General features: G+C 34.8%; 2 protein-coding genes across 6 annotated transcripts in view; both read left to right on the forward strand.

The window, feature by feature from the left end:
• The first annotated feature begins 740 nt into the window (after positions 1-740).
• On the forward strand, positions 741-15,836 carry LOC143395643 (uncharacterized). Of its 4 annotated transcripts, none has more exons than XR_013090789.2 (5): positions 903-1,380; positions 3,732-3,793; positions 4,385-4,468; positions 10,519-10,588; positions 15,473-15,836. XR_013090789.2 is itself a non-coding variant. In XM_076851397.2 (4 exons), the coding sequence occupies exons 1-4, from the start codon at positions 804-806 to the stop codon at positions 15,626-15,628; spliced, it is 333 nt and encodes a 110-aa protein (XP_076707512.1). In that variant the 5' UTR covers positions 741-803; the 3' UTR covers positions 15,629-15,836. The 4 variants fall into 4 exon arrangements, 1 of the variants encoding a protein (XP_076707512.1); XR_013090790.2 differs by having other exon boundaries at positions 4,385-4,464; XR_013155376.1 differs by lacking the exon at positions 903-1,380 and adding an exon at positions 1,634-1,720.
• Positions 15,837-17,995: 2,159 nt separating this feature from the next.
• The window catches only part of Chd2 (chromodomain helicase DNA binding protein 2), a 127,078-nt gene continuing 121,778 nt past the window's right edge, over positions 17,996-23,295 (forward strand). For both annotated transcript variants that reach the window (XM_076851398.2, XM_076851399.2), the window contains exons 1-2: positions 17,996-18,614; positions 18,956-19,087. In XM_076851398.2, coding sequence (XP_076707513.1) covers positions 19,026-19,087 — 62 coding nt within the window. In that variant the 5' untranslated portion in view covers positions 17,996-18,614; positions 18,956-19,025. The remainder of the gene's footprint in view (positions 18,615-18,955; positions 19,088-23,295) is intronic.

Genomic DNA, 23,295 nt, shown 5'->3' on the forward strand with positions numbered 1-23,295 from the left:
TTGGGAGGTTGAAAAGATAGATTGGGATTGTTAGGGTTCAAATTAACCATTTTAACAAACGCTGCACTAGAGTGTGGAATCCAGCTAACTAGAAATATGAGAGACTGATTCGTTAAGGTCTCAGGACACTGGACATACAAATAGGTCGTGTCACACAAATGAGTCACAGGAAGTTTATAAACCCTCAAAAAAATGGTATCTTAATTGGGACAGTAGGCTAGCGGATGTGCTGGCCATATAAAACCACTGCTCCTGACAGTGACCCTGAAGAAAAATCTCCTTGCTTAGAAGAAAAATCTTGAGGACATGGCTGCCTGCCAACGGGCTATGGACCTGCATCTTGTTTGCTCATCATCCTGTCAGTCATTTTCTTTCCTCTCTCTTATTTCTCTAAAGAACACAAAAATCTGAATTCAGAAACATCGAGACGTGAGCTTCTTTTCAGAGATGAAATCGTCACATTGTAGAGTTCTGTACTAATGATTCTTGCCTAGCCTTGCGGAAACCAGGAAACCTCTGACTAGACCGGAGGGGTCCGCACTGCGGGGCGAAAACCAACACCTCATCTCCAAACCCAAAGGTTTCAATATCAGCCAATCGCGGTCCGGGACTTCTCGGGACAACCAGAAACTCCTACCGGCGGTGAAAAGCACTGAGGAAAGCCTATCCGCGTGGAGGTGGCGGAAGGGGTGGTGTCATAACTAGCCAATAGGATGAAAGTAATTGCTGTTGGGCGGGAGGAAGACCAGCGAGCGTGCGTGAGGCCGCTCCCGGGAAGCAATGGCAGGAAGCTTTTAGGGCCAATGGCCGCGGCGAGCGGGCAGCGGTGCGCTTGCGCTCTGGGGCCCGGGGCTGCAGGCGGGAGGCGGGCAAAGTGGGGGAGGGGAGCGTGCTGGAGCTCCGTGGAGCTCCTGCAGCCGCGGCAGCCGCCGCCGCCGCAGCGAAGAGGCCATGTTGTGTGGTGTGTGGGGCGGGGGGAGGAGGAGGAGGGAGTAAAGCCGAGAGAGGAGACGGGAGAGACACCACACACACACGGCACAAGATGGCCGGAGAGGCAGCAGCACCCAGAGCTGTCAGACGTTTTGCCGCGGCCAAGGTGTCCGCTGGCTGGCGGGGAGCTGTACTCGGGCGGCCCGGAAGCCCGCAGGAGCTGGGTGGCCGTGGCTGAGGCGAGGCGGGCCTCGCACGGGTGCCGGAGCTCGTGCCGAGGCGTCCAGGGCTGCCCGGCCCACGACGCCGAAAGCTGGGCTGCGGCAGCGGCCGCGGAGGCGCGCCGGCTCTCGGCCGTCTGGACCGAGCGTGGGCGGGAGGCTCGGGCGGGTGGTCAGTCCCGGTATCGAAGATGGAGACCAGAAGGTGCCCGTGGCCGAGTTATACCCGGTAAGTGGCTCCCCGGCTCCTTTTATTGTCCTTTGTCCTTGGGAGGAAAAGCAAAATGTCCTTGAGCGCGCCAGCGGGAGGGGGCGGCGGGCCTCGCCGGCCGGCTTTCCCCACAAAACCCCTGTAAGGTCGCGGCCGCCTCTCCCCGGCGGGATGCGTCTCTGCCGCGGGCCGGGGTCGCGGGCGGGGGTGGGGGCACGCGGGGCCCTACCGCAGACCCGCGGATGGGCGGGGGGCGGCTTTGCTGCCGGGACCGGACCTGGCGGCCGAGGGGCGGCGGCGGGGGACCGCAGGCGGGAGCCCAAAGGGGACCGCACCAGGAGAGCCCCTGCATGTCCCGGTGAGTTATTTTGTTATTTAGGATAAAAAAAATCCTTTTCAGGTTCTCCACCGTGGAGCTTTTTAATCTCTTTCCGGTGATGAGGTGGGAACTCATCTTAGAGGTCGAATTTAAAAGAACAATGGAACCCTGACTACATTTAAAACAAAAATAAAACTTGTCTTTTTTTTTTCCCCCATTGGGTGTTGGCTTTTAACTCTTTCAAAGCTGATTTTGAAAACGGCTGCAGTATTATAGATGTGAACAGTGTTGCTGTTTATTAAATCTTTTATAACGTTAAGGTTGTCTTTTAAAAATGCAAGTTGGAAGAGTGCATCTAGTGTTTCAAAAATTACGAAGACAAGTTTAGTGTATCGTCCAGGCAGTTTAATGGGTATAGATTTGATAATTACGGTGCTAGATGATGACGTTTGATTAATACAGTTTATTTTACGGAGTAATTATTCAAATTCACTTGACATCCTGGTACCTGAATATGGTTAAATATACTGTTTGGTACTTTTTGAAAAGGTCGGAAGGAGCCCTTATCTGTAACTTATCACACCTGAATGTTAAAACGTAGTTGGGTCAGTTCCTAGTCTTTAAAAGTTGAAGTTCATCATCTTTTCCTTTTTTTTTTTTTTAATTGTATGTTGTTATAAACCATGATCGAAAAACTTTTACAAAGGAGTATTCTGACACAAAATCTCTTCGTGAAGTTACTTTCTCGTAGTGTAAATATTAAAGTAGGACTGCTGTCGGTAATGGGCGATGAAGAGGAGCCATATTTGTTGCATTTGTTGCATGTATAAAAATCTAGATGGCTTAAAAACGGCATAGTATTTTGAAAATACAGGTTTCAAAAAATTGTAACGTTCTCTATAGTCTCTAATTTTGAAAATCTTTGAAGAGGAATTTAAGTTTAATGGTTTGAAGAACAAACCAGGAATGCACAAACCTTTGTGTATTTTAGAATATATTTGTCTTCATTCTGCGGAGCTCTTGTGTTGAAAGGGTACAGATCTGCGTAAAAATAGTGTTAGGAAGTCTTACGTAGTACATCTGAAACCAAAGATCTTGGTTTATTTGACCACATTTTTAAAGGTATTTTTACCAGTAAAATTGCTTTTGAATAGCTTTGGCATAGTGGTACATGTTACATCAGTTGCGTATATCTTCATTTTACAGAATGTTGTTTCAGATTCTAATTTTAAGAGCTGAGTTTGGTCCTTTAAATCAACATATTTGAGGTTTTTGAACATTGACTGTGGTTTTAATCTAGTCTTTTAGAATCTAGTTCTTTAGAAAGAAACCTTTTTTGAAGAGTGGAAATGCAAAAAAACTGCTAGCAGTTTTAACATCATAAGATCTTTTTACATGTAAATGGAATGGAGGAGGAGAGAGACTGAAAATATCCAAGACCCTGGTTTGAAATTAAGTAATGGTAAACATACTTCAAGTTTTAGACTTGTTTAAAAGACAAAGCTAATATCCCACTTGATGAGATCAAATAACTTGTAGTTTAAAATTTAAAGTAACCAGTGGCCATTTTAAACTTCATTAATTTCTCCAGAAGCAGTCAATTTTTAATTAGTCATAACTGTAAAAGGTATTTCTAGATGGTAAAGGAAATTTTGAGGTGATTATATTATTTAAAAATGGTAAACTTTTCCTTTGTTTTGTTTATTGCCAGGCATCAAAAGAGGAAAAATAAAAACAAGGTCATAATCTCAAATCTGTTTAAGGAGTCAAATTTTCTCTATATCTTTTTAATAATTTCAGTGCCTTAATCCTTAGTATTTGTCAATACAACCAAAACGTGGGAAACAAAGACTGATACATAGTAAAGATAAGAAATATCTGCAATCATAAATGTACAGGTTGTGTGTCTATGAATCATCTCTTTAATTTGTCCATAGATCTTGCATTTAAAATATTTTCTTATTGTTTCATCACATTTAATTTTTGGCCAAGAAATGTTTAAAAATCAAAACATTGATATCATCTTTTTTTTCTTTTTCTTTTTTTTAAGGTTACTTACAGAGTTTAAAATTAATTTGCTGATGGTTTGAACAAATACATCTTTTATCCCAGGTAAGATCTAGTAAATTTTTATTGCTTTGACATAAAATTAGCTTATTATGATTTGTTTTTGTTTTTTATTGATTATATTTCAAATAAGCAGTGAACGTTAATGTATGACTTTTTAAAATAGTGATTATGAATTTGAGTAGGTATCTGAAATCATTAAAAAAGCCTTTAAACCTTTTCACTGAATGAAAAATTAAAAGAATCTGAGCATGGCCATTGTAATGTAATGTTGCCATGAATAGTTTAAAATGCTGAAAATCTGTTACGCCTTTGTTTAATTTTGGAAGCAAGAAAGACTGATTTATTTTTGGGGAAATCTATGTACCAAAGAGATATTCTTTTCTTTTCTTCTCTAATATACCATGCAAATGGTTTTAATTTTGTAAATATTTGAAAAAAGTAAATACGTTGGAAAATTTGAATTGGTTTGCTGTTTATACTTATCAACTTCAGGGAAGAACATTTTAAAAATCAGTTTTGAGCATAGATTTCAGTTTTTGTTTCTTTTATATAATTAGTTGTTTTTTAATTTTTACTTATTGTTGATTGCTTCATTAGTAAGTTACTTAGAATGCTATTTTTCCCCCCCAAAAGGTATGTCATTTTGAAGACTGACATTGCACTTTTATCCTTGAGGATTAAGGAGATCTTTGGGAAAGTCTGTATTTTATCTAGTAAGTAAGTAAATGTTTTTATCCAACATCTGTATTTGAGTAGTTTACTGAAATTTGGGTAGGAAAATGTCACTAAAGTTTGTCAATGAGACATAAACCGAACTAGAATTCTTATCTGTTAAAAAAAAAAGGGGGGGGGGATGTAAAAAGATGCATTAAATTACATCAGAACACTTTTGTATTGCTATTAAAATAGTTGATGCATGGTAAAATGCATATGATTTACATTGATGAATATAATTATATGGTACATTAAGACATTTAATACCTCCCTATAAAATGGTTCTTTAGGGTTACGGTTAAATTTGTAGTAGAGTCATCAGTATATATCATTAAAATGTAGAGGTACATTCCTTACCCTTTTTTTTTTTTTTAATGCTTCAGCCGAATTTTAGGGATGACCTAGATTTTTGCATTTGCTGATTGAAAGATTCTTTAAACAGCTACAATTTCAAAATCTAAATATGTACCATCATATCCTGGTTTTTATTAAGTGTATTTAAAATAATCATTTTCCTTCTTCATTAGTTTATTTTTAAACAGATATAAAAATTAGCTATTTTCCAGGAAACTAGATGAATTGCACATAAAGAAACCTTTGATTTATAGCTTAGTAATTGTTTTTAAACCATAATAGGTAGAAATAGTATTCAATCATAAACCATGGAACCAATACATTAACATCTTAAAACTGGATAAGTGAATGAAGAAAATATGCCCACTGGTACTTTTAAGGAAATGTTTTCATTCATACAAAGATAACATTGAATTTAGAAGTTAATGTCAAGTTGTTATTAGTAAATGATTGGCCAGAGGAAATATGAAATAAAATGAGAAATAGTTTGGGGACTTTTAAGAATAATTAAAATAAGGGCAAGTTTATCTTTGTTTTTGGAATTTACGTGAAAAATAAAGTACAATCTTTTTATTGGTTGGTGTTGGCTGATTCCATTGATCCGAATAGGTGATAAGGGGAATTTTTATTGTTTTTGTTTTTGCTTAACTTTTCCTTTTCAAGCCTTTCAACAGTTTGATTAAATTTTTGTTTATTATTTTGTGCAGAAAGAAATGTATAACTTAACTATATAGTGTCTTACAGGTAGAACCTACTGAAAAAGTTGACTTTCTTCATTCCAGGGTTCTTTAATACAAATGCCAAGATTAGATTCACTCTGTGCAATTTGATAAAATATCAAATTGGCATTCATGAATTGGGCATTGTTAGAAAAATGAGAATTAGATATTTTCTATAAAGCGTAAGTTTTAAGTACAAATAGGTAACATATTTATAATGGCCTATCAAAGGTGTAATTTGATCTGTTGGAGGAAAAAATGAGTTTAAGGTGAGAAATTTTAAATGAGGCTTTTTTATCTTTAACTTCGTATCAGTAATTTTTTAACAAGACTTCGAAGTGATATAGTAACCAAATTAATCCCCAGTCTAATGGGATATAACTTTGTTATAACACACGAGGTATAAAGGATTAGAATAAATTACATTTTATAAAGATCTACATGTGCTTGGATCCTTAATAATAATGCTTATATTCTGTGTTTGAATATTTATTGCTTGAGCCAATCTTATATAGGGGACATATTTGATCGGCATACGAGGGCAAATGTGAATGTAGATATTATTCTACATTGGTAAAATTATATTATCTATAAGATGCATAGTAGATGGTGTATATAGTATTATATTGCTTGAAATTGTTTAATAAGAAAGGTAAGTTATATACTAAAGTTTCCTGCTTAAGAACCAAAGTGACATATTTGTATCACTCATACCAAGTGATAACATTTTAGCATTTTGGAATAATGCTTGTATTATAAAAATCTGGTGATTATGTGATTAGGTTGGACTGCATTTGATTTTCTGTTTAAAAAAATTCTTGACATTCCATAGGAATGAAAGAAGCTGTGCTGTAGCTAGATCACAGGTATTATAAACAATGACCTGACATTTAGAGTCTAGACTATATGAAATAGGTAATTTTCTTGAAGTTTAGTTTTCTATTTATAGTTTCTTAACTATTAAAAAATTTGGGCTATGAACAACAAGTTAATTTTTTTTTCTCTGAGATTTTATTGTTTCTGGAAAGGCATAATTGAAAAAGAAAGATAATTTGAGGGCATTTCTAAATTCTGCTTTAATCAAAGGTGAAAAATATAATCAAAATTCAGCTAAATTAGGAGATCAGCTTCTAATGTAGCAAGCTCTGCAGTCTTGACATTTATTCTATAGACCTTCATCCTCTTAATTTATATGAAGGCTTTAGAGTTTATAATCTCTTAAGATACCTCTTAGCTCTTAAATTGTGATGAAAATAATGGTAAGGAATATTTAATTCTCATGCAGACTCATTTTTGCATTACAAGTTGTGTTATTTCTGTGTTGAAGCTGTTGGAATAACATAATACCTGGGGTGATAGTATACTTGACTTTCTCATTGATTTTTGGTCATTTCCAAATATTAGTAGTAGAAATAGATACACTGGAAAATTAATTAAGGTGCAAAATTGTCTTTAAACAATAAGGATTTAGAATGCTGCAATAAAATTATTTTTTTGTTTTTCTTTTTTTTAAAAAAATTTTTAGTTATACATGGGCACAATATCTTTATTTTATTTATTTTTATGTGGTGCTGAGGATTGAATCCAATGCCTCACATTTGTGAGGCAAGTGAGGATCAAACCCAGTGCCTCACATTTGTGAGGCAAGTGCTCTGCCACGGAGCCACAACCTCAGCCCCTATTTTTTGTTTTTTCTATTTATTACTTTAATAAAGATATTTAATCTGTTGAATATATTTTCATAAAATCTTTGTAGTGTACAACATTATAAACAAGATGCTTGTAGTTTGCATGCCTGGTATAATCTGTATAACTTCCTTTAAGAATTTTATGCATTTCAAAGATAAATGTTCTCATTTTTACCTGCTACCTTCCCCTTTCAGATGGATGCAAACTTTTCAAATTGGCTATTAAATATAATTATATTCAAAAAGGTCCTTATAATTTAAATTGAAGCATAATGTCATAAGTAATATGTTACTTGACATTTATGTACCAATTATGTGTTATATTCTGTATAACAATCTGGCAAAAAATTTGATTTACGTATTATGCAATACTTGATAGGTCCATGTTTCAGAAAACAATCCTTTTATATTTGAAACTAAGTCATTTGTTTGAAATTGAGTATTTCCTAAGCAAGCAATTAAGTCTTTAAAGTGTACTATGTGATGATCATAATAATTTTAATTTAGGTTATCAAGCTACTTTTTTTTTTTTTTAACTGTAATGGGTTTTTGAGTTTTCTTAAAGAATTAAGTTTTCTTAGGATTCCTAATGACTTTATAGTATAACTATCATTATAGTTGTAATGATAGTTTATAACTATCATTACCATATTTTTAAGATTCCTGTGTTTCACATGGCTCTAGATTTTAGACTTAATTTAAATTTTCAAAGTTTTTAAAGGAATTTTAAGTAACTAAAACCTTTTATTCTAAAATATCCAGTAACTAATGGTAATTTATATAATTTGTTATTAAATCATAAATTATAATGTTGGGAAATATGTAGGACAGAAATACAAGCAAAACATCAACTTTAATAGTCTGTTTAAGATGAACGTGGCTCTTCCATTCCCAGTTTCAAAGGATGGCAAAGTACAGACTTTGTCAATTTTGAGAAAGGAGACACTGATATCAGTCGTTTTTCCTGAGGGTACAAAGTAAAGATACAAGTTCTTTTTTTCGTTTTGGTGTGGGGGAACCCAAAAGCACATATTTGTGGTACTACTAGCTAATCTATTTGTTAAGTAGATTATCTGATCAGCATTAGGGATTTCCCTTAGAAATTTCTTTCACTGAAATTCTTTTTTAAGTCAAGCCTGGTACAGTGGCGCACACCTGTCATCCCAGCAGCTTGGGAAGCTGAGGCAGTAGGATCCTGAGTTCAGAGTCAGCTTCAGCAACATAGTGGCTCCCTGGATGGTTAACCATCCCTGGTACAAGAAAAGACAAGACTAAGTCAGCTCTACCCTTCTCTAAAGGATTAAATCAGTTATTTTAGATGGTTGATTTAAGGTTTGTCTTCACAAAATCTTCTTTTCCTTATAGGATCAGATTAAATTTAGAAGCTTTAAAGCGTATTTCTTTTGAATTGCTTCAACATTTTGGGAAGATGTTTTAGTATACATACTTTTAAAAAAAATTTTTGGTACTGGGAATTAAACCCAGGAGTGCTTTATAGTAATTTTAAGTCAGCTCTTTGCTATATTCCTTGATAATGATTTGTCAAAATGAAATTTAGATTTGGTAAGATAAACCAGGATATATACCCTTTAACTTGAAAGCTAGTCCTTCAACAGCATTTTGGTACCTTAGTTTTAACTTAAATCTTAAAGGTAAGCTCTGCCTTTTGCTGTCTAAAAACTTTAAATTGTTACATATTTTAAGTATTATTGTATCGCTACTTCTTTTTTTTTTTAATGTGGAACTGGAGATAGGACCCAGGAGTGCTGTATCCCTGAGCTACATCCCCAGCCTTTTTTTCTATTTTGAGATAGGGTCTCGATAAGTTGCTGAGGCTGGTCTCAAATGTGGAACTTTCTGCGCTGGTCGCATGGTGGAATTTGGTGCCCAGGTTCTTGGCATAAAAGTTAACTAGTGAGATCGAAATAAACACACAGACTTAGTTACCTTTTTCTATGACCAGGTCTGAGACGGCTCCCCCTCTAGTTCCCATCTCGAACCACCGGGTAGGGCAGCAAGGATTACTCAGGGCTAGCAGGAGAGAGAGAGAGGGAGCACGCCAGGGAGTAGCCTTTTATTGGGGAACAAGAAATTCAGGGGAGAATTCCATCCAATGAAGGTTGAGGGGGGCTACACTCCAAGGTCAGGGTCAGTGATTGACCCCCGGGGTCAGCGGTCAGTCACACCCCCACACGGACAGGCTCTCACACCAGGAGAGGGTCAGGAAAGCTCCAACACAGTTTAGCCAGAGCGCCTCAGACCCAAACCAGGAGTTGCCCAGTCACATGGGAGAATGGCTCCCCACAAGAAGGTATTTGAGATATGGGCTAGGCGAGGTGGCACACACCTGTAATTCCAGTGGAGGCTGAGAATAGGAGGATTGTGAGTTCAAAGCCAGCCTTAGAAAAGCAATGCCCCCTGCCCCAAAGGTATTTGAGATATGGGAAACACTATTTTTCATGTTAACTTATCAGACATTTAAGTCTAACTAGTGAAAAGCATAGTAGTTTATTACCAAGTACATATTTTATAGAGGGTTAGTGTTGTTTAGTTCCACTAGATCAGTCAATTAGTAGTTTGAAACCATGCTTTCAGTTTTCTAACACTTTATCTTAGTGTTGGTTATGTACATGCTTATGTACCTTATGTTGAATATAATACATGATAATGTGAAATAATATGGCAATATCAGTGCATCATTTTTGAGAAGGCTTGAAAGTAAATTAGATGAAAGACCAGAAGATGAAATAATTGTGCATCTTTGGGAGTGATGTTGGCTTTATTTTCAATTCTGGCTGCCTATCAGATCTACCTAGAAAACTCAAATATTTTCTTAATCTGTTGGAGTTCATGGGGGCTGAGATTTAGGCTTATAATTTTAGTGTGATTTATTCTAAAAGTGAACCAAATTTAAGATTCTTCAGAGTATTTCTGTCTTGTGCATGACCATATTGTTCACAAATACATGTTTACCTTGGTTTGTTGGTGAGTGATCCTTATAAGATGTTAAAATTTCAGTATGAATTATGGTATACATTTTGGTATAAACAATCTTATTTTTGCTGAGTGTGGTGGTGCATGCCTGTAATCCCAGTGATTCAGGGAGCTGAGGCAGGAGGATTACAAATTCAGGCCAGCCTGGGCAATTTAGTGAGACCCTGTTTCAAAAAAATCCTGGGATGTAGCTCAGTGGTGGAGTGTTCCTTGGTTTCAGTCACCAGTAAGGCCCCTACCCCCAAATTCATTTTGTAGTTTCCTATGTATAAAATTGTATTCTTTGTGTCTTCTACAGAAGTATGACTCCCCAGACGGAACAATCTAAAGGGCCCATACAACATAGTAATCATTGGTGGAAACATTTAGTAAGTATTATTTAATTTACATGTTTAATCTGCTTGTAGTTTTAATTTGTGAATGAACCCTTTTTTGAGTCAGAATCATAAAAATATACTGGAATTTATCAAAGCTAAAAAATAGTACAAGAATACCAATATGGTAATGTGTGTAAAGTTTGATAATCACATTTTTACTTATTAATTTTACCTATTTTCTGTTTCATTACTTAAACTTAGATAAAATTAAAATGTGAACAAACTCACAGTTGAACCTGTTTCTGACATTCTGTCTTAGATTTGGATGTTGGAAACTTACCCTTGCTTTTGTAAATAAAGTTTTTCTTTGCAGTATACCTGTACTTTTTCATTGATATGCTTTGTGGTTGCTTTCATGCTATAGTATTAAAAGTTGAGCAGTTGTACCAAATAGCCACATAACCTAAAATAATTTACTACTGGTCCTCTACGGAAAGCTTGCTGACATTTGTTCTAGATCTGTCTTTACTTGTTAACTTAATCTTGCCTATGTATAATTCAGGAGTCCTTGGGTTCTCTTTGGGTAATACAACATACCTTTTAAATGATTTTCAGTATTGTAATTGTTTTGAATAAATTAGGGAATTCTGAACTTCCTTAAATTTGAAAGCCCAATACTGAGAAGTAGTGAGAAAGATTATGGTGGGTGGTTTTATTTAAATGGATTTGGATGAATCCTCAAATGGATTTATTTGTCATCAATAGGGCTTTTTAGGTAATTGTATACTAGCTACTTCATAAGAGTAATTCTTTTGAAATATTTGGGAGTCTAGTTCTAGAAATTTTTCTCTTAATTTCTACCATGGCTTCCCATTGTATAAATGGCTACCAAGGACTGCAAAATGTTTGTTCCTTTTTTTTTTTTGTATTTTGATGAGGGAGAGGAAGCATAAAGCTGGAAACTTTCTTAATGTACAGTTACTAGGCTCATTTCTGATCGTGTTTTAAAGAAGTTAGTTGCATTGTACATAGTAGATGCTCAATAAATACTTGTTGATTTATTATATAGTTTTTGTTAAACATCAACTTGTATTTAGAATTTAAAAAATGAAAATGAAATTCATTATTAAAACAAATGTTAAATATTAATTTTTAGAAAAACAAAATTTTGACTCAGTTAAAATTAAAACTGATTATCTTGATATTTCCCTACCTCCCCTAATTCTTAACTTGGTTAATACGTAGTCAAGTTTAAAACTAATAGGTACAATTGGAAATATTTGATTGAGTTGTAAAACGTTCTGGGTTCCTTTTCTTGGTTATTATAAGTGACCTTTTTCTTCTAATAAGCTGATCTTTTTTGTAGTTAGTTTTTATGCCTATCTTTTATAAGACCTGGAATTGTTTATATATTCTATTGAGAATTTAAGCAATTTTTTAAAATAGTGCAGTATAATGTGAGTTCATCTTTTAGGGTTTTCTTACGTAAATTTTTACCATTTAAAGATCAAGTACAGATGAGATTGAAATCATATTGTAAGCACCAAGATTCTCAGTTACATGGTGGGATGGATGAATTTTTGCTCTGATTTGTAATTTTGCATCTGTTTGATTCTTTGATTTTGAAATGTGTTTAAATTTTAAAATAATATATATAAATTACATTAATTTAATGACAGTTTTATTAGAGCCACCTATTTTATTTTTATTTTTTGGTATAGGGATTGAACCCAGAGGTGCACAACCACTGAGCTACATCCCTAGTCCTTTTTATTTTGAGATGGGGGGGGTCTCACTAAGTTGGTTAGGACCTTGCTAAATTGCTAAGGCTGGCTTTGAAGTTTCAATCCTCCTACCTCAGTCTCCTAAGCTGCTGGAATTAACAGATGTGCATCACCATTCCCAGCAGAGCCACCTTTTTTTTAAAATTTAAGAATCATCAATCATTTTCATGTACTCCTTTCTTTCCCCCATATTTTTATTTGCTATGAAAAATGGCATAGTTTGCTGAGAAGTAGTGGTAGACTCTTTGGGGAGTCCTCTGATCCAGATAAAGCCATTTCTTGCATCTCAGTTTACAGTGTAGTTTCTACTGGCCCAGTGTTTTTGCAAGAAATTTAGTGAAGTACAAATGCAAGAAAAGACTTATATGCTCATTTCATGTTCTTATTTTCCATAAGTGGAGGATTTGAAGGGCTAGTAGTTAATCATTATCCTGTTGCCATTGAAACTTTCCCCTTTGCTGTGGGACTTGTTCTTGGAACAAGAATATATTCCTTGAAATATAAACCTAGTGAAAACTGAAGTGGGAAAATTCTAACTATTCATATTATGAGCTTGAGCCTTATGTGTGAAGCATAGAAAAGATGTAAGTCTTTTTAATTATGGAATTCTAGACTAAAGCATCATCTAGTAAGTATGTCTGTAGTAATTCATGAGTTACTGGAGAGGGAAGTGGAGTAGGGCTTTGATAAGTGAAACCTATCCAAGGTTTTTTTTGAAGGATACTGATTATATTTTAATACAATACTCCGTCATTAAATTGGAATGTGTTTTGTTTTTAAATAATTGGTCCTACGATCCTATGTGTTCTTCTGAGATAGCCTTACTTTTGAATATAAATTATTTTCATTTGGTATTTGAGGTGCTTAAGTAATCTGCTTAGTGTGGTACATTGGGACGATAGCCAACATTTGTTGAGATCTTTCTATATGCCAAATAATGTGTTACAAACACTAATTCATTTAATCCTTACTATTGCCAGAAGAGGTAGATAATACAATTATTTCTGTTTCACAGATGATCTATGGATTTTGTTAGCAAGAAAATTTCCAGCCTCACAGAACTTATGGCTAATTCCCTTCTCATTTTTTAACGAAACTTTGCTTATTTACAAATTTAGTTTTTATAAGAATTTGAAACTCCATGAATATAAATGTATTACCTCTGAATCCCTCATTGACGTTTTATTAGTTCTGATTCTTGTATTAGTGCTTTTGCTTATTAGCAAAATTCTCACTTTTGGCTTTGTATTGATATGCAGGAGTTTAGATTGATTTTGGCTTTACAATGTCATAAGAGTTGTCTGCTTTTTCTAATAGCATTTTTTCTTTACAATTTTCTTTTTCTGTCTTAAATATATGCTTTTGTGATGGTATGACAAATAATGCTACTATTTTCTAATCTAATATTGTCATATAAACTAGTACATTTTTTGAATAATTTTGAAGTCATTTGATTGCCTTTTGATATTTTTACTATTTTTGTTTTTTAAATAATAGTCTTGAAAAGAAATTTCATATTATCATCCAAGTTTTACCTCTTGTTCCTTGGCAGGATATAAACCAGTGAGTTTCTCATTTAATGTACCAAAATGAATAAATAGCACCTGTAGCTGTTAGTGATTGTAACATGCTATTAGTGAATTAGTGTCATTATGCATCATCATTATTTATATCACCAATATAATTTAGAGCTTTATCCTTCATTGTAACAATAGAGATCGAGGAGAATTTGGTTTATAATTAATGGTGAGTAATTAATGATGGAGCTGGGGTAGTGGTGCATGCCTGTAATCCCAGCTGCTTGGGAGGCTAATGCAGGAGGATCAAAATTTTGAGGCCACCCTCCTCAATTTAGTGAGACCTTATCTCAAAAAATAAAAAGGGTTGGGGATGTGGCTAAATGGTAGAGAGCCCCTATAGTGGTTCAATCTCGATATTGCCCTTCCCCCTCAAAGGGAAATGGTATGTTTGTATTAAAAATAGCCATCATTTCTTAATTTCTAAGAAATATATAAGACAAATTGAAGATACTTTATTACGGGAATGAATGAGTTATTTCTCATTTAAAGACAGGAGAAAACTCCAAAGTCTATTAAGAAATATCTTGCTTTTGAAGGTAACAATTAATCACTCATTTCTCTTTTAATAGAGTGTCAGGATCTTTTTGGTTTTGTTATGTAATAGACAACATATCCTAATAATAGAAATGGAAATTTACATTCAATGAGCAAAAAATGACTTTATATTTTTCTACAAGTTAGTTCTGTCTCTGTAAATTGAGATTGAGAGTTGTAAGATTTATAGAGAAGAAAGGGTAGAAACTTGTTTTTTCATTTATGTTTTATCAAGATGAATCCAGATAATTTTCTTAGTGGTAAAATCACCTGGCTTCTCACTGTTCCATTAGTCCAAATTATTTACATTATAGTTTTATTTTTCTTTGAGGAACATTTGATATTTTGGCATTGAAAGTATTTAGTTGTATATAATTTGGAAATTGATATCATTTTACAGCAAATACCCAATAAGCAAGGTTAACATTTTATGTTTTTCATTTTTTTTTTCCTGGTGGCTTCATATTTTCTGCATTTTCAGATGTGTAAGTAAAAATGGTGCCATTTATATAGGCCATTTGTATTTATCTAAACAAAATCAACATGTTAGACTAGAAAAGTATGCTATGATCTTCTGCTTTTTTTTTTAATCCCTTAAGATTCTTTTCTATAATTAGTTTTCTTTGAAGGCACTTGGAAACTTTTCTGCATTGAGATTTAGAATCCACAGTGTTTCTGTAATTTTAGCTTTCCAGGAATTTTGAATTTGAATTTTTGTTCTTTCTTTTTGTGTACCCAGTATGATACTAGTATTAAATATTAAAAATTTGACTCTCTAGTGCCCCTTTTTATTAGATACAAATGTAGCTTACAGAAGAACTTAGTTATTTGTGTAAGTTTTTCATTGATTCTGTTTTAGAAGTCCTTGCATATAACTTCAGTATAATAGTTTCATAAATGTAAACTGTTAATGGAATTAAAAGTTTGGGGTATGGTAGGATATCTTCATGGTGGGCGGATGTTTTCTGTTTGAAGGAATAAGATTATTGGTATTCCAACAGCATTTTTTTCTTTAAATTTTTTTTTTTTTTATCAAGCACCCAGTCAGCTTGAAGAGTCTCAAATGGACCTTACCACTGGGAAATCAAGATGGCAGTCCACTATGGGGACATGAGGAAAATGGATTAATACAAGAGTGCTGTGATAATACACAACCAAGACAGGGTTCTTTTAACATGGATTCCATGAAATGAATGAATGAAGATATAGGTTTCTTACCCAACACAAATGGACAGTGGATTTGACTTTCAAAAAACTTGTATCATTAAAACCAGTGCATTTTTGACCTTGGAGAAGACAGCACGGTAGTTTGTATGCTTGGAATTTTTTGCCTTTTGATTTGTTTTGAGCATGACCTCATGGAATGTTAACTTTAATAAAATTTCTAACACTTAAAAATTTCTCAGTTTGGGCCTTTTTTTTTTTTTTTTAAGTAGAAGTCTTATATGTTCAGTTACCGCCTTATTAACACTTTGACTTTTAGAGTTGCCCAGCAGTAAAGTATAGTGAATAAAGCTGGTAAAATGAAAATGGTGTGCTGGAAAGTGTTTTATTTGGCTGATTAAGATTTAATATTTTTGACCAAGCTTTACAAATTTATTTGTTCTTTGGGATGGTCATTTGATTAAAATGTGATTTTGTGTTTATAAGTTTTGGGTGAATTCCTTGAATTTTTATTTTTTTAAACACCTTGCAAAACAAGTTAATCAATGGATAATCAGAGAATATTCATTGTGCCATCATATTTTAGTAAGCTTTTGAAACAGTGTTTGTTGCCCTCAAACTCAGTTGTTTCTCTCTGAATTATCCTTTGTTGATTGAAATGGTCCCTTTACCTTCGCTTTTTAATTTTACAAATAAAACATCTTGCAGTAGAATATTCATCTAAATATTTAAGTTAAACTGATGTCTCATTGTCTTAATATTGGGGGAAGATGTGTTGGATTTATAGGGAAGTGTCTTTAGGGTCTATACAAAAAGACGTAAATAGTTTGTGGTAATGTGTATAATACAGTTTATGTACATTTCAAACAGGATTGGTATCTTGTGCCTTATTGTTACAATTGGTTATTTAAAATGAATCACCATGCCATATTATTACCTGTGTTTGAATTTCAAGTACCAGGTTCTCATTTGTTGCTGATAACTAATAATAGTTTTAGTTACTATAATATTATTAAGTTGATATGCTTTATTTTGATAGAACAAATGAATCATTGATCATATTTTCTCATAGCAGAATGAAGAATAGTTCAGGTTAATTTTTTTGTAAGAAATAATCATAAAGGGTTTATGATTAATGTCAAATATAATAGTGGACAAATCTATGGTCAATCATGTAGTATTTGTTCTGATTGATTGATATGAGGGGCTGTTTGATCTTTGTGTATGTTCCAAAGTGCAATTGTGGATTTTGATTTTGATACTAAAGTTTTTGTAGAATTGAAGGAGTTTTAATTGTGGATTTTATGTTTACCTAGATTCAACATTGTTGTTTTTGTTGGTTGTAATTCTAAAATGGATTTCTGTAGTGAGGGAAGGACCTGGTTCTGACAAAAATATAATTTTGAGTAAGGAAAGTTGAGTGGATTTTTTTTTTTTTTAAGGAGACATGAATGTGTTGTCTGCATGGATGCTTGATGAGATCATTGACTAATAGTTTTTGACAACAGTAATAATTTTGTTTCTTTAGATCTTATGGTTTTGATCTTTAGGAGACTGCTCTGTGACATTACCTTGATAACTTGCCATCAGATCTGATCTATTGTTAATAACCTATCATTGTTGAAATGGGTATACACTTAAAATTTAATTTGAAGTAATAAGGAAATGGTTGGGAGATGTGTATGTTCTGTTGATGTTTGGAAATGGAGTTTCTTGGGTTTCTGATTTAAAGGTGACCATGGTTGGTCCTTATTCTTGAAGTACTTTGTTTTGCCTAAATTAGTGTGGGAAGAAAATATAATACTGAGAATGTTTTGTTGGGTGAAGATCCAGGGTTATATAATGGGTTAATGATTTTTGTGTACAAAGAAATACTGAGATTTTTGGGAAAAAAAGATTGTTAACTTTTGCTCTACTGCAAGTGAACACTAGGGAGGCGCTCTTGAGTTGTAAAAATTACCCCTTTCTTCCAGTTGGGATTGAAAATTCCCCCTTAAACTTCGTCTTTAAATGATTTTAAAGCATCATGAAGAATGCAAGGCTTGAATTTAATTTATAAAATTGAGGTTTTACTTTTATTTAGAAAACATTTTGCCCATGGGGGGTTAATTTTTTAAAAAGATGAGTACTTAAGCTGAGCTTTAGATTCTCCAAGAATTATCCCTATTTCAAAATGGCTTGATAAAACACCACTTCCTGTCCAGGGAGGAAGTTATTTTAGCTCAAGGATTGAAATATTTAGCAGATCTTTAGACAAAAGGAACAAATTACATTTCTCTCTGGCTTAAAAAGGGTGCTTGAGCCAGAGGGGGTTAAGAAGCCCTTCCCCCTCCCCCTGTTGGGGTGGTCTGGAGGGGCAGGGAGGTGTGGGGGTGGGGGTCTTCAGGCTCCCTGGGATGGAGGATCTTTTTTTTTTCTTTTTTTTTTTTTTGGTGGAGATGAAGGGGTGGGTCTATGGTACATCACCTGAGTTGTGGGGTAAATGTAGAGAGTGTCAATCAAAGGCAGAGCTCTCAGAGCTGGGAAGGAGGCTCTAGATGGCGGCTGTGCCTTAGAGAGAGCGCGCTCTGCTCCCTGCCTTTGCCTCACTTTACGCAACTTTCCCTAACTTTCGGGCAGCCTCAGGGGGCCCCCGCAGCCCCCTGCCTCTCCTAGTGACTTACTGGGGTCGATTTGAACCTTTTTTAGGGAGAAAAGCAGCTTTTAGGAGCTTTCTTTTCGTGCCTTGTTGGAAAGAAGCAGCCGTACTGAGAGCCCAGGTCGTTGTTTTTTCCAGCTTAGAAGCCATGGCGCACCTCCATTTTTGTGCGCTCTCCTAATGAGGTTTTTTTTCTTCCGGACCTGTTTTAGTATTAATTATTGCTTTATTTTTTGAACAGTTAACATATTTGAGGATTATTTTATTTATTTTTCGTTTTTAAAGGAGGATTTTGCCTTTATTTTTAATTATTTTGGATCTGATATTTTTCTACTAGTAGATAGGACTCTTGCTTTGGACATTACTACATGGATCAGGTAAGTTCACTATCATTAGTGATAATTTCAAAGATTTATGTGTTAAAGTTTGCTTTATTTTCTGTAAATAAGAGAAATTCCTGGATGACGCAATAAGATACAGAGATTGTTATTTGTATCCAGTGTGTTACTTTGAGAAACTTTCCTTATTGATAGTGATGCTTTCAGTGTTTGGTTTATCCTGTTTCTTTTTTTTAAGGAAAAAATGGGAATATTTCTGTATTTTGGTGCTTATTTGTTGTGCATTATAACAATATCATTAACATCGTCAGGACTTTGTTCCTGATAATAAAAACCATCCATAGGAGCCGGGACCTTACCTTTCTTTCAACTTTTGACAGTAAATACCTGGGCACAGGACTTCAAAGCAAACAGATTCCCCCTCCCCCTTAATATTTAAGAATTAAAAAGATGATGAGAAATAAGGACAAAAGCCAAGAGGAGGACAGTTCGCTACACAGCAATGCATCGAGGTATGAGCTATCAACTTTCTTCCTTTTTGTCTTTTTTTGGGGGGGAACCTCAGCTTACAATTGTTTACCTTGACAGACATGTAATGCTGTCTGTGTTATAAGTATTTTTCTGATTTGGATTAGTTTTTTAAAGCGTGACCTTGAGATTGCTTATATGCCACACCCTAATTTTTTGGTCGCATTTTGCGAAAGTTGAGTTGTGACTTAAGGCCTCTTAGAGCAGTCAAAAGGTAAGGTACCTTTATTCAAAGGGGCCTTTCCTGTAAACTACAGTTTTTCTGTTAGTAAATTTCAGTTTTTAGGTTTTTGTGCTGCAGAAAAATGACCTTGTCGGTTTAGCCATTGCTGCATTGCACCATTTTACATACAAGGCAAATTTTTTCTTTGAAGAATCTCGGATATCCAAACTTGTAACTGAGGGCCATAGAGGAGCCTTGTAGTAGTAAATTATAGTAAATAGACATTTGAGAAAGTTATATGAATGAAAAAATGTACATTTAAAAATGAAATTGCAAAAAGGACACTTTGACTGATGCCTTTCAGTTTATATTTTTATTTGACTCTACATTTCTTTTGATACACTTGACAATTTAGGAATTTTTGATGATTTATCAAAACCTTTACTTGGTAGCAGTTCCTGAATTTATGAAATCAAACCTGTAATCACAGAAATCCTGGAATGCTGTTAATATACTTCTGCTTTGTGTTTGTACTGTGATTTTATTTATAATTGTATATTTTACATTTAAAATAACTTAAGGTTTACATTTATATACTTACAAAGATTGTGCTTTCAATTTGGTAGATGTAGTATTTTTTCCTCATATCTTAGTTGTTGCTGCTTTAAATTTATTGATTTATTTCGACAGAATCGCCTGGAATGCTTTATCTTCTGAAGCTTATAAATGTACTGTTTGTTCAAATCATAATTTGTTTAACATTCCTTGGAGTAGCTTATTAGTGATTTAAGTAATAAACTCTTTAAGATGTTTTTGTTAAATGATCTCTGTATCTTAATTTCTAAAAGTACATGAATGCATTTTGGGATGTGTTTTTAAGAATTGTCATGTTATAAATTTTAAATCATGCAGTTAACAAGAATGTGATGGGTTATGTGTTTTTTTTTTTCTTCACAATTTTGATTTTATTTTTCTGTAACTATTTTTCTAATTATTAGGCTAGTAAATTTGGAAGTTTTGAATATGGTTTATTCCAAATGTTGACTTTTGCTTTAGACTAAAATATCTTGAGCCTTTCTTTTAAAAATATATTTGCAAACTACTTTTGCATATTGAGATAATTTTTGGATGTCTTTCAAATTGAATTGTTCATGTAATTACTAGGTTATATGTAGGACAAAAACTACTAATCGTACACTGATTTTTCTGGAAAGTTATGACAATTTGAAGAAATAGTTTCCCCAGATATATTTGACAGATTATTAAAAGTTCAGTTCTAAAATGTTGCTCCCTTGAGTGTATGATTTGCATAGTCTCACATGGGTTTTGGCTTTCTTATGTAAGGTTTGTGGTTAACTTCATTGATCAATGCTTTCTAATGTAGAAAACTGAGCAGTGCTGCCATTCTTTTAATATTTTTACTCTCATTTAGAAAACTACTTGGAAGTTGTTATGAATTTGACTACTTGGAGTTAACAGCTGAATAAGAAGCCATGTATTTAAAGCCTTTTGCCAAGTATTCTGTAAATCATACACCTGATGAATGTCCAAAAATATTAGAGACTCCTTGACAAGAAGATGGAGTTACTTTTAAATTACTGTTACTCTAAATTGCATACATTATTAATACATGTACATAATTATGACATCACTTCCTTTTAAAATTGTAAAGTTTAAAGGATGTTAGTGTTGCTTCAGTGTAGTACATTGTTACTTCTAGTGAGCAGATTATTGAATTTTTCCTCTAACTAGTACTTGGATCCTGTGTCACTAATCTGTAAGGGCCCATGTTTTTATGGCACAAAGCATGGTATTAGGGAATATTGTGAGAATCACCTTTGTAGCCCTAGTCACAAGACAGTAAAGGAGTTTGCAGGTCAAGTAAACTTTGGTCTGAACTAATTTAGGAACTCGAAGGAATGTGTGTGAGTTTAAGTAAACCTGGTATTTTCTGTATTTGTAACTCCTGTATACTTAATAGTGATTATGTAAGCCTGTATTATTTGGACGTTAATGCTCAATTCTAATATGTTATACGTTGTATATTACTATTTGAAGATTAAAAAGTTTTCTTTCACAAATGTGATTTTAAAAACATTTGATATTTGTAAAAATTTCTAAATATTTAAAAGTGTTGGCAATGGACATAAAAAGTGTACTGTACACTTGTCTTGGGATAACTTCAGCAATATCAAAGAATAGAAAACTGGGGAGAAGAAAATGTGGATGGAACTGTGTGCACACAGTTCTGTATTCTAAGATGCTACGTTTGCAGTTTTAACTTAACAGTTTATTAAATTTATGGCCAAATCGTCTGCCTTTGATTCAGGTTTGTTTTGATAACCCAAGGTGCGAGTAAAATCTTATGCTTTCATAAGCCTTTTCGCCCTTAGTCTAAAAGGTTGGGGATGATTAGAAATGGCATAATGCAGTGCTTGTGGTTTGGAACAGGCAGTTTAAGTGGCAGCCATTTTATGACGCTGATAATACTTTAAAAATTGGGATTTTTTTTTGAGAGGGCTGAAAATAAACGAAACCTGAACTACACAAACATTTTTTTCCCCCCATTCTCTTCGTGTTTGGTGCTCCGATGCTGAAATAATAGACAGCTCGATAGTTAACGCAGGCAACAGCTCTGAGCCCCTGGCATCTTGGTGCAGGTCCAGCTCAGTCACAAAATGGCTGTTCCTTTGTGCCGCAGCGCTGACAGACATACTGCATTGCACTGTGTACTCGCCAAACAGCAGGAAGTTGCCGTGCCGAGTTCAAAGGCCGGCCGGCGCTGGCGCCGGGTGCTGATTGGCTATACGCGCGCTTAGTAACAGCGGGGTCAACGGCGGCGCCTTCAGGCAGGCCCCGCCCCATGACGACAGCAGGCTCGCCGCAGGGAGGAGAGAACGCCGTGACGTCTATCCGCATGCGCGTGTTGGGCGCTTCCCTTCTCGCTTTAGCCAGTCGTCTGCCTCTGGGAGGGGGGGAAAGAACCCGGAGGGACTTTCCGGTGGGCAGCTGGTTTCCTGACTGATTTGGCTCAAGGCCGCCCTGTCTGCCCTTATCTATACCGGTCCACACCCCACCGAGTGTTTTTCTTTGCTGGTTCCTGGGCATAGTTGTTCTCTCTTGGAAGCGGCTTTTACTTTGGGAGAGAAAAGACACTAATCGGAAATCTTCAAATAGAAAATCTTCCAGTGTTTTCTAAAGTTTTTGCTTTCCCTTTTCATACCCCAGTGGATTTTTCTTTATCCCTGTTTATTTCCTTGTTCAGTGAAGAGATTAGTGAGTTTAAATTTGTTACCATTGACCCAAACTGGAACTTCTTATTTTAATTGAATAGTTAATGAGTGCTAAAGCTGCTGTTTAGTACATGGCTCACAAACCAAGGGACGATTGTTTGAACTTGACCCCTTGCATTTTTAGTTGGTACCATACATTTTCTCAATTGGCATTTGATGGAGAAAAACTCAGGTCAGTATGTATTGTGACTTATATATATAAGATTTACAAATGGTTAAGTAGAAAATAGTTTCGAGAGTTATTGGTTTTCTAGTAAGAATTAAATAGTGGAAGAATACAGCATTAGGTGTCCATTACTATGCCAACTAATATCAGCAACAACTCCTGAGTGTTACCAGCACTTGCTAAAAGATAGTAGCTCTCAAAAATTGGTCAAACCCTTGTTAAAATCTTGGGAAATGTCTTCTCAGAACCTCCAGTTAATATATACCTTCCTGGTAAATAATTAAGACAGCTCATGGCTATCTTGTTTGAGCCTCTTGAAAGGAATTGTGGTTTTTACAAAAATCATAGTTTTTTTTTTCTTTTTTTAAAAACGTTACGTTCACAACTGAATCACAAACAATGAATGTAAGCACAAAGGAAAGGCCATGTTAGTGGATTTTTTTCCTGTTCACTGACATGCTTTTTGCTTTTCCTGCCTTATTTCACTGTATTTTATCTGTAATAAATGAATAAGCTGTTCTGGAGTAGTCCCCAGTTCTGAGTTGTTTTAGTTAAGTAAAAAAAAAAAAG

This window comes from Callospermophilus lateralis, chromosome 3 (assembly GCF_048772815.1).
Source record: "Callospermophilus lateralis isolate mCalLat2 chromosome 3, mCalLat2.hap1, whole genome shotgun sequence".
In the NCBI taxonomy this organism is placed as follows: Eukaryota; Metazoa; Chordata; class Mammalia; order Rodentia; family Sciuridae; genus Callospermophilus; species Callospermophilus lateralis.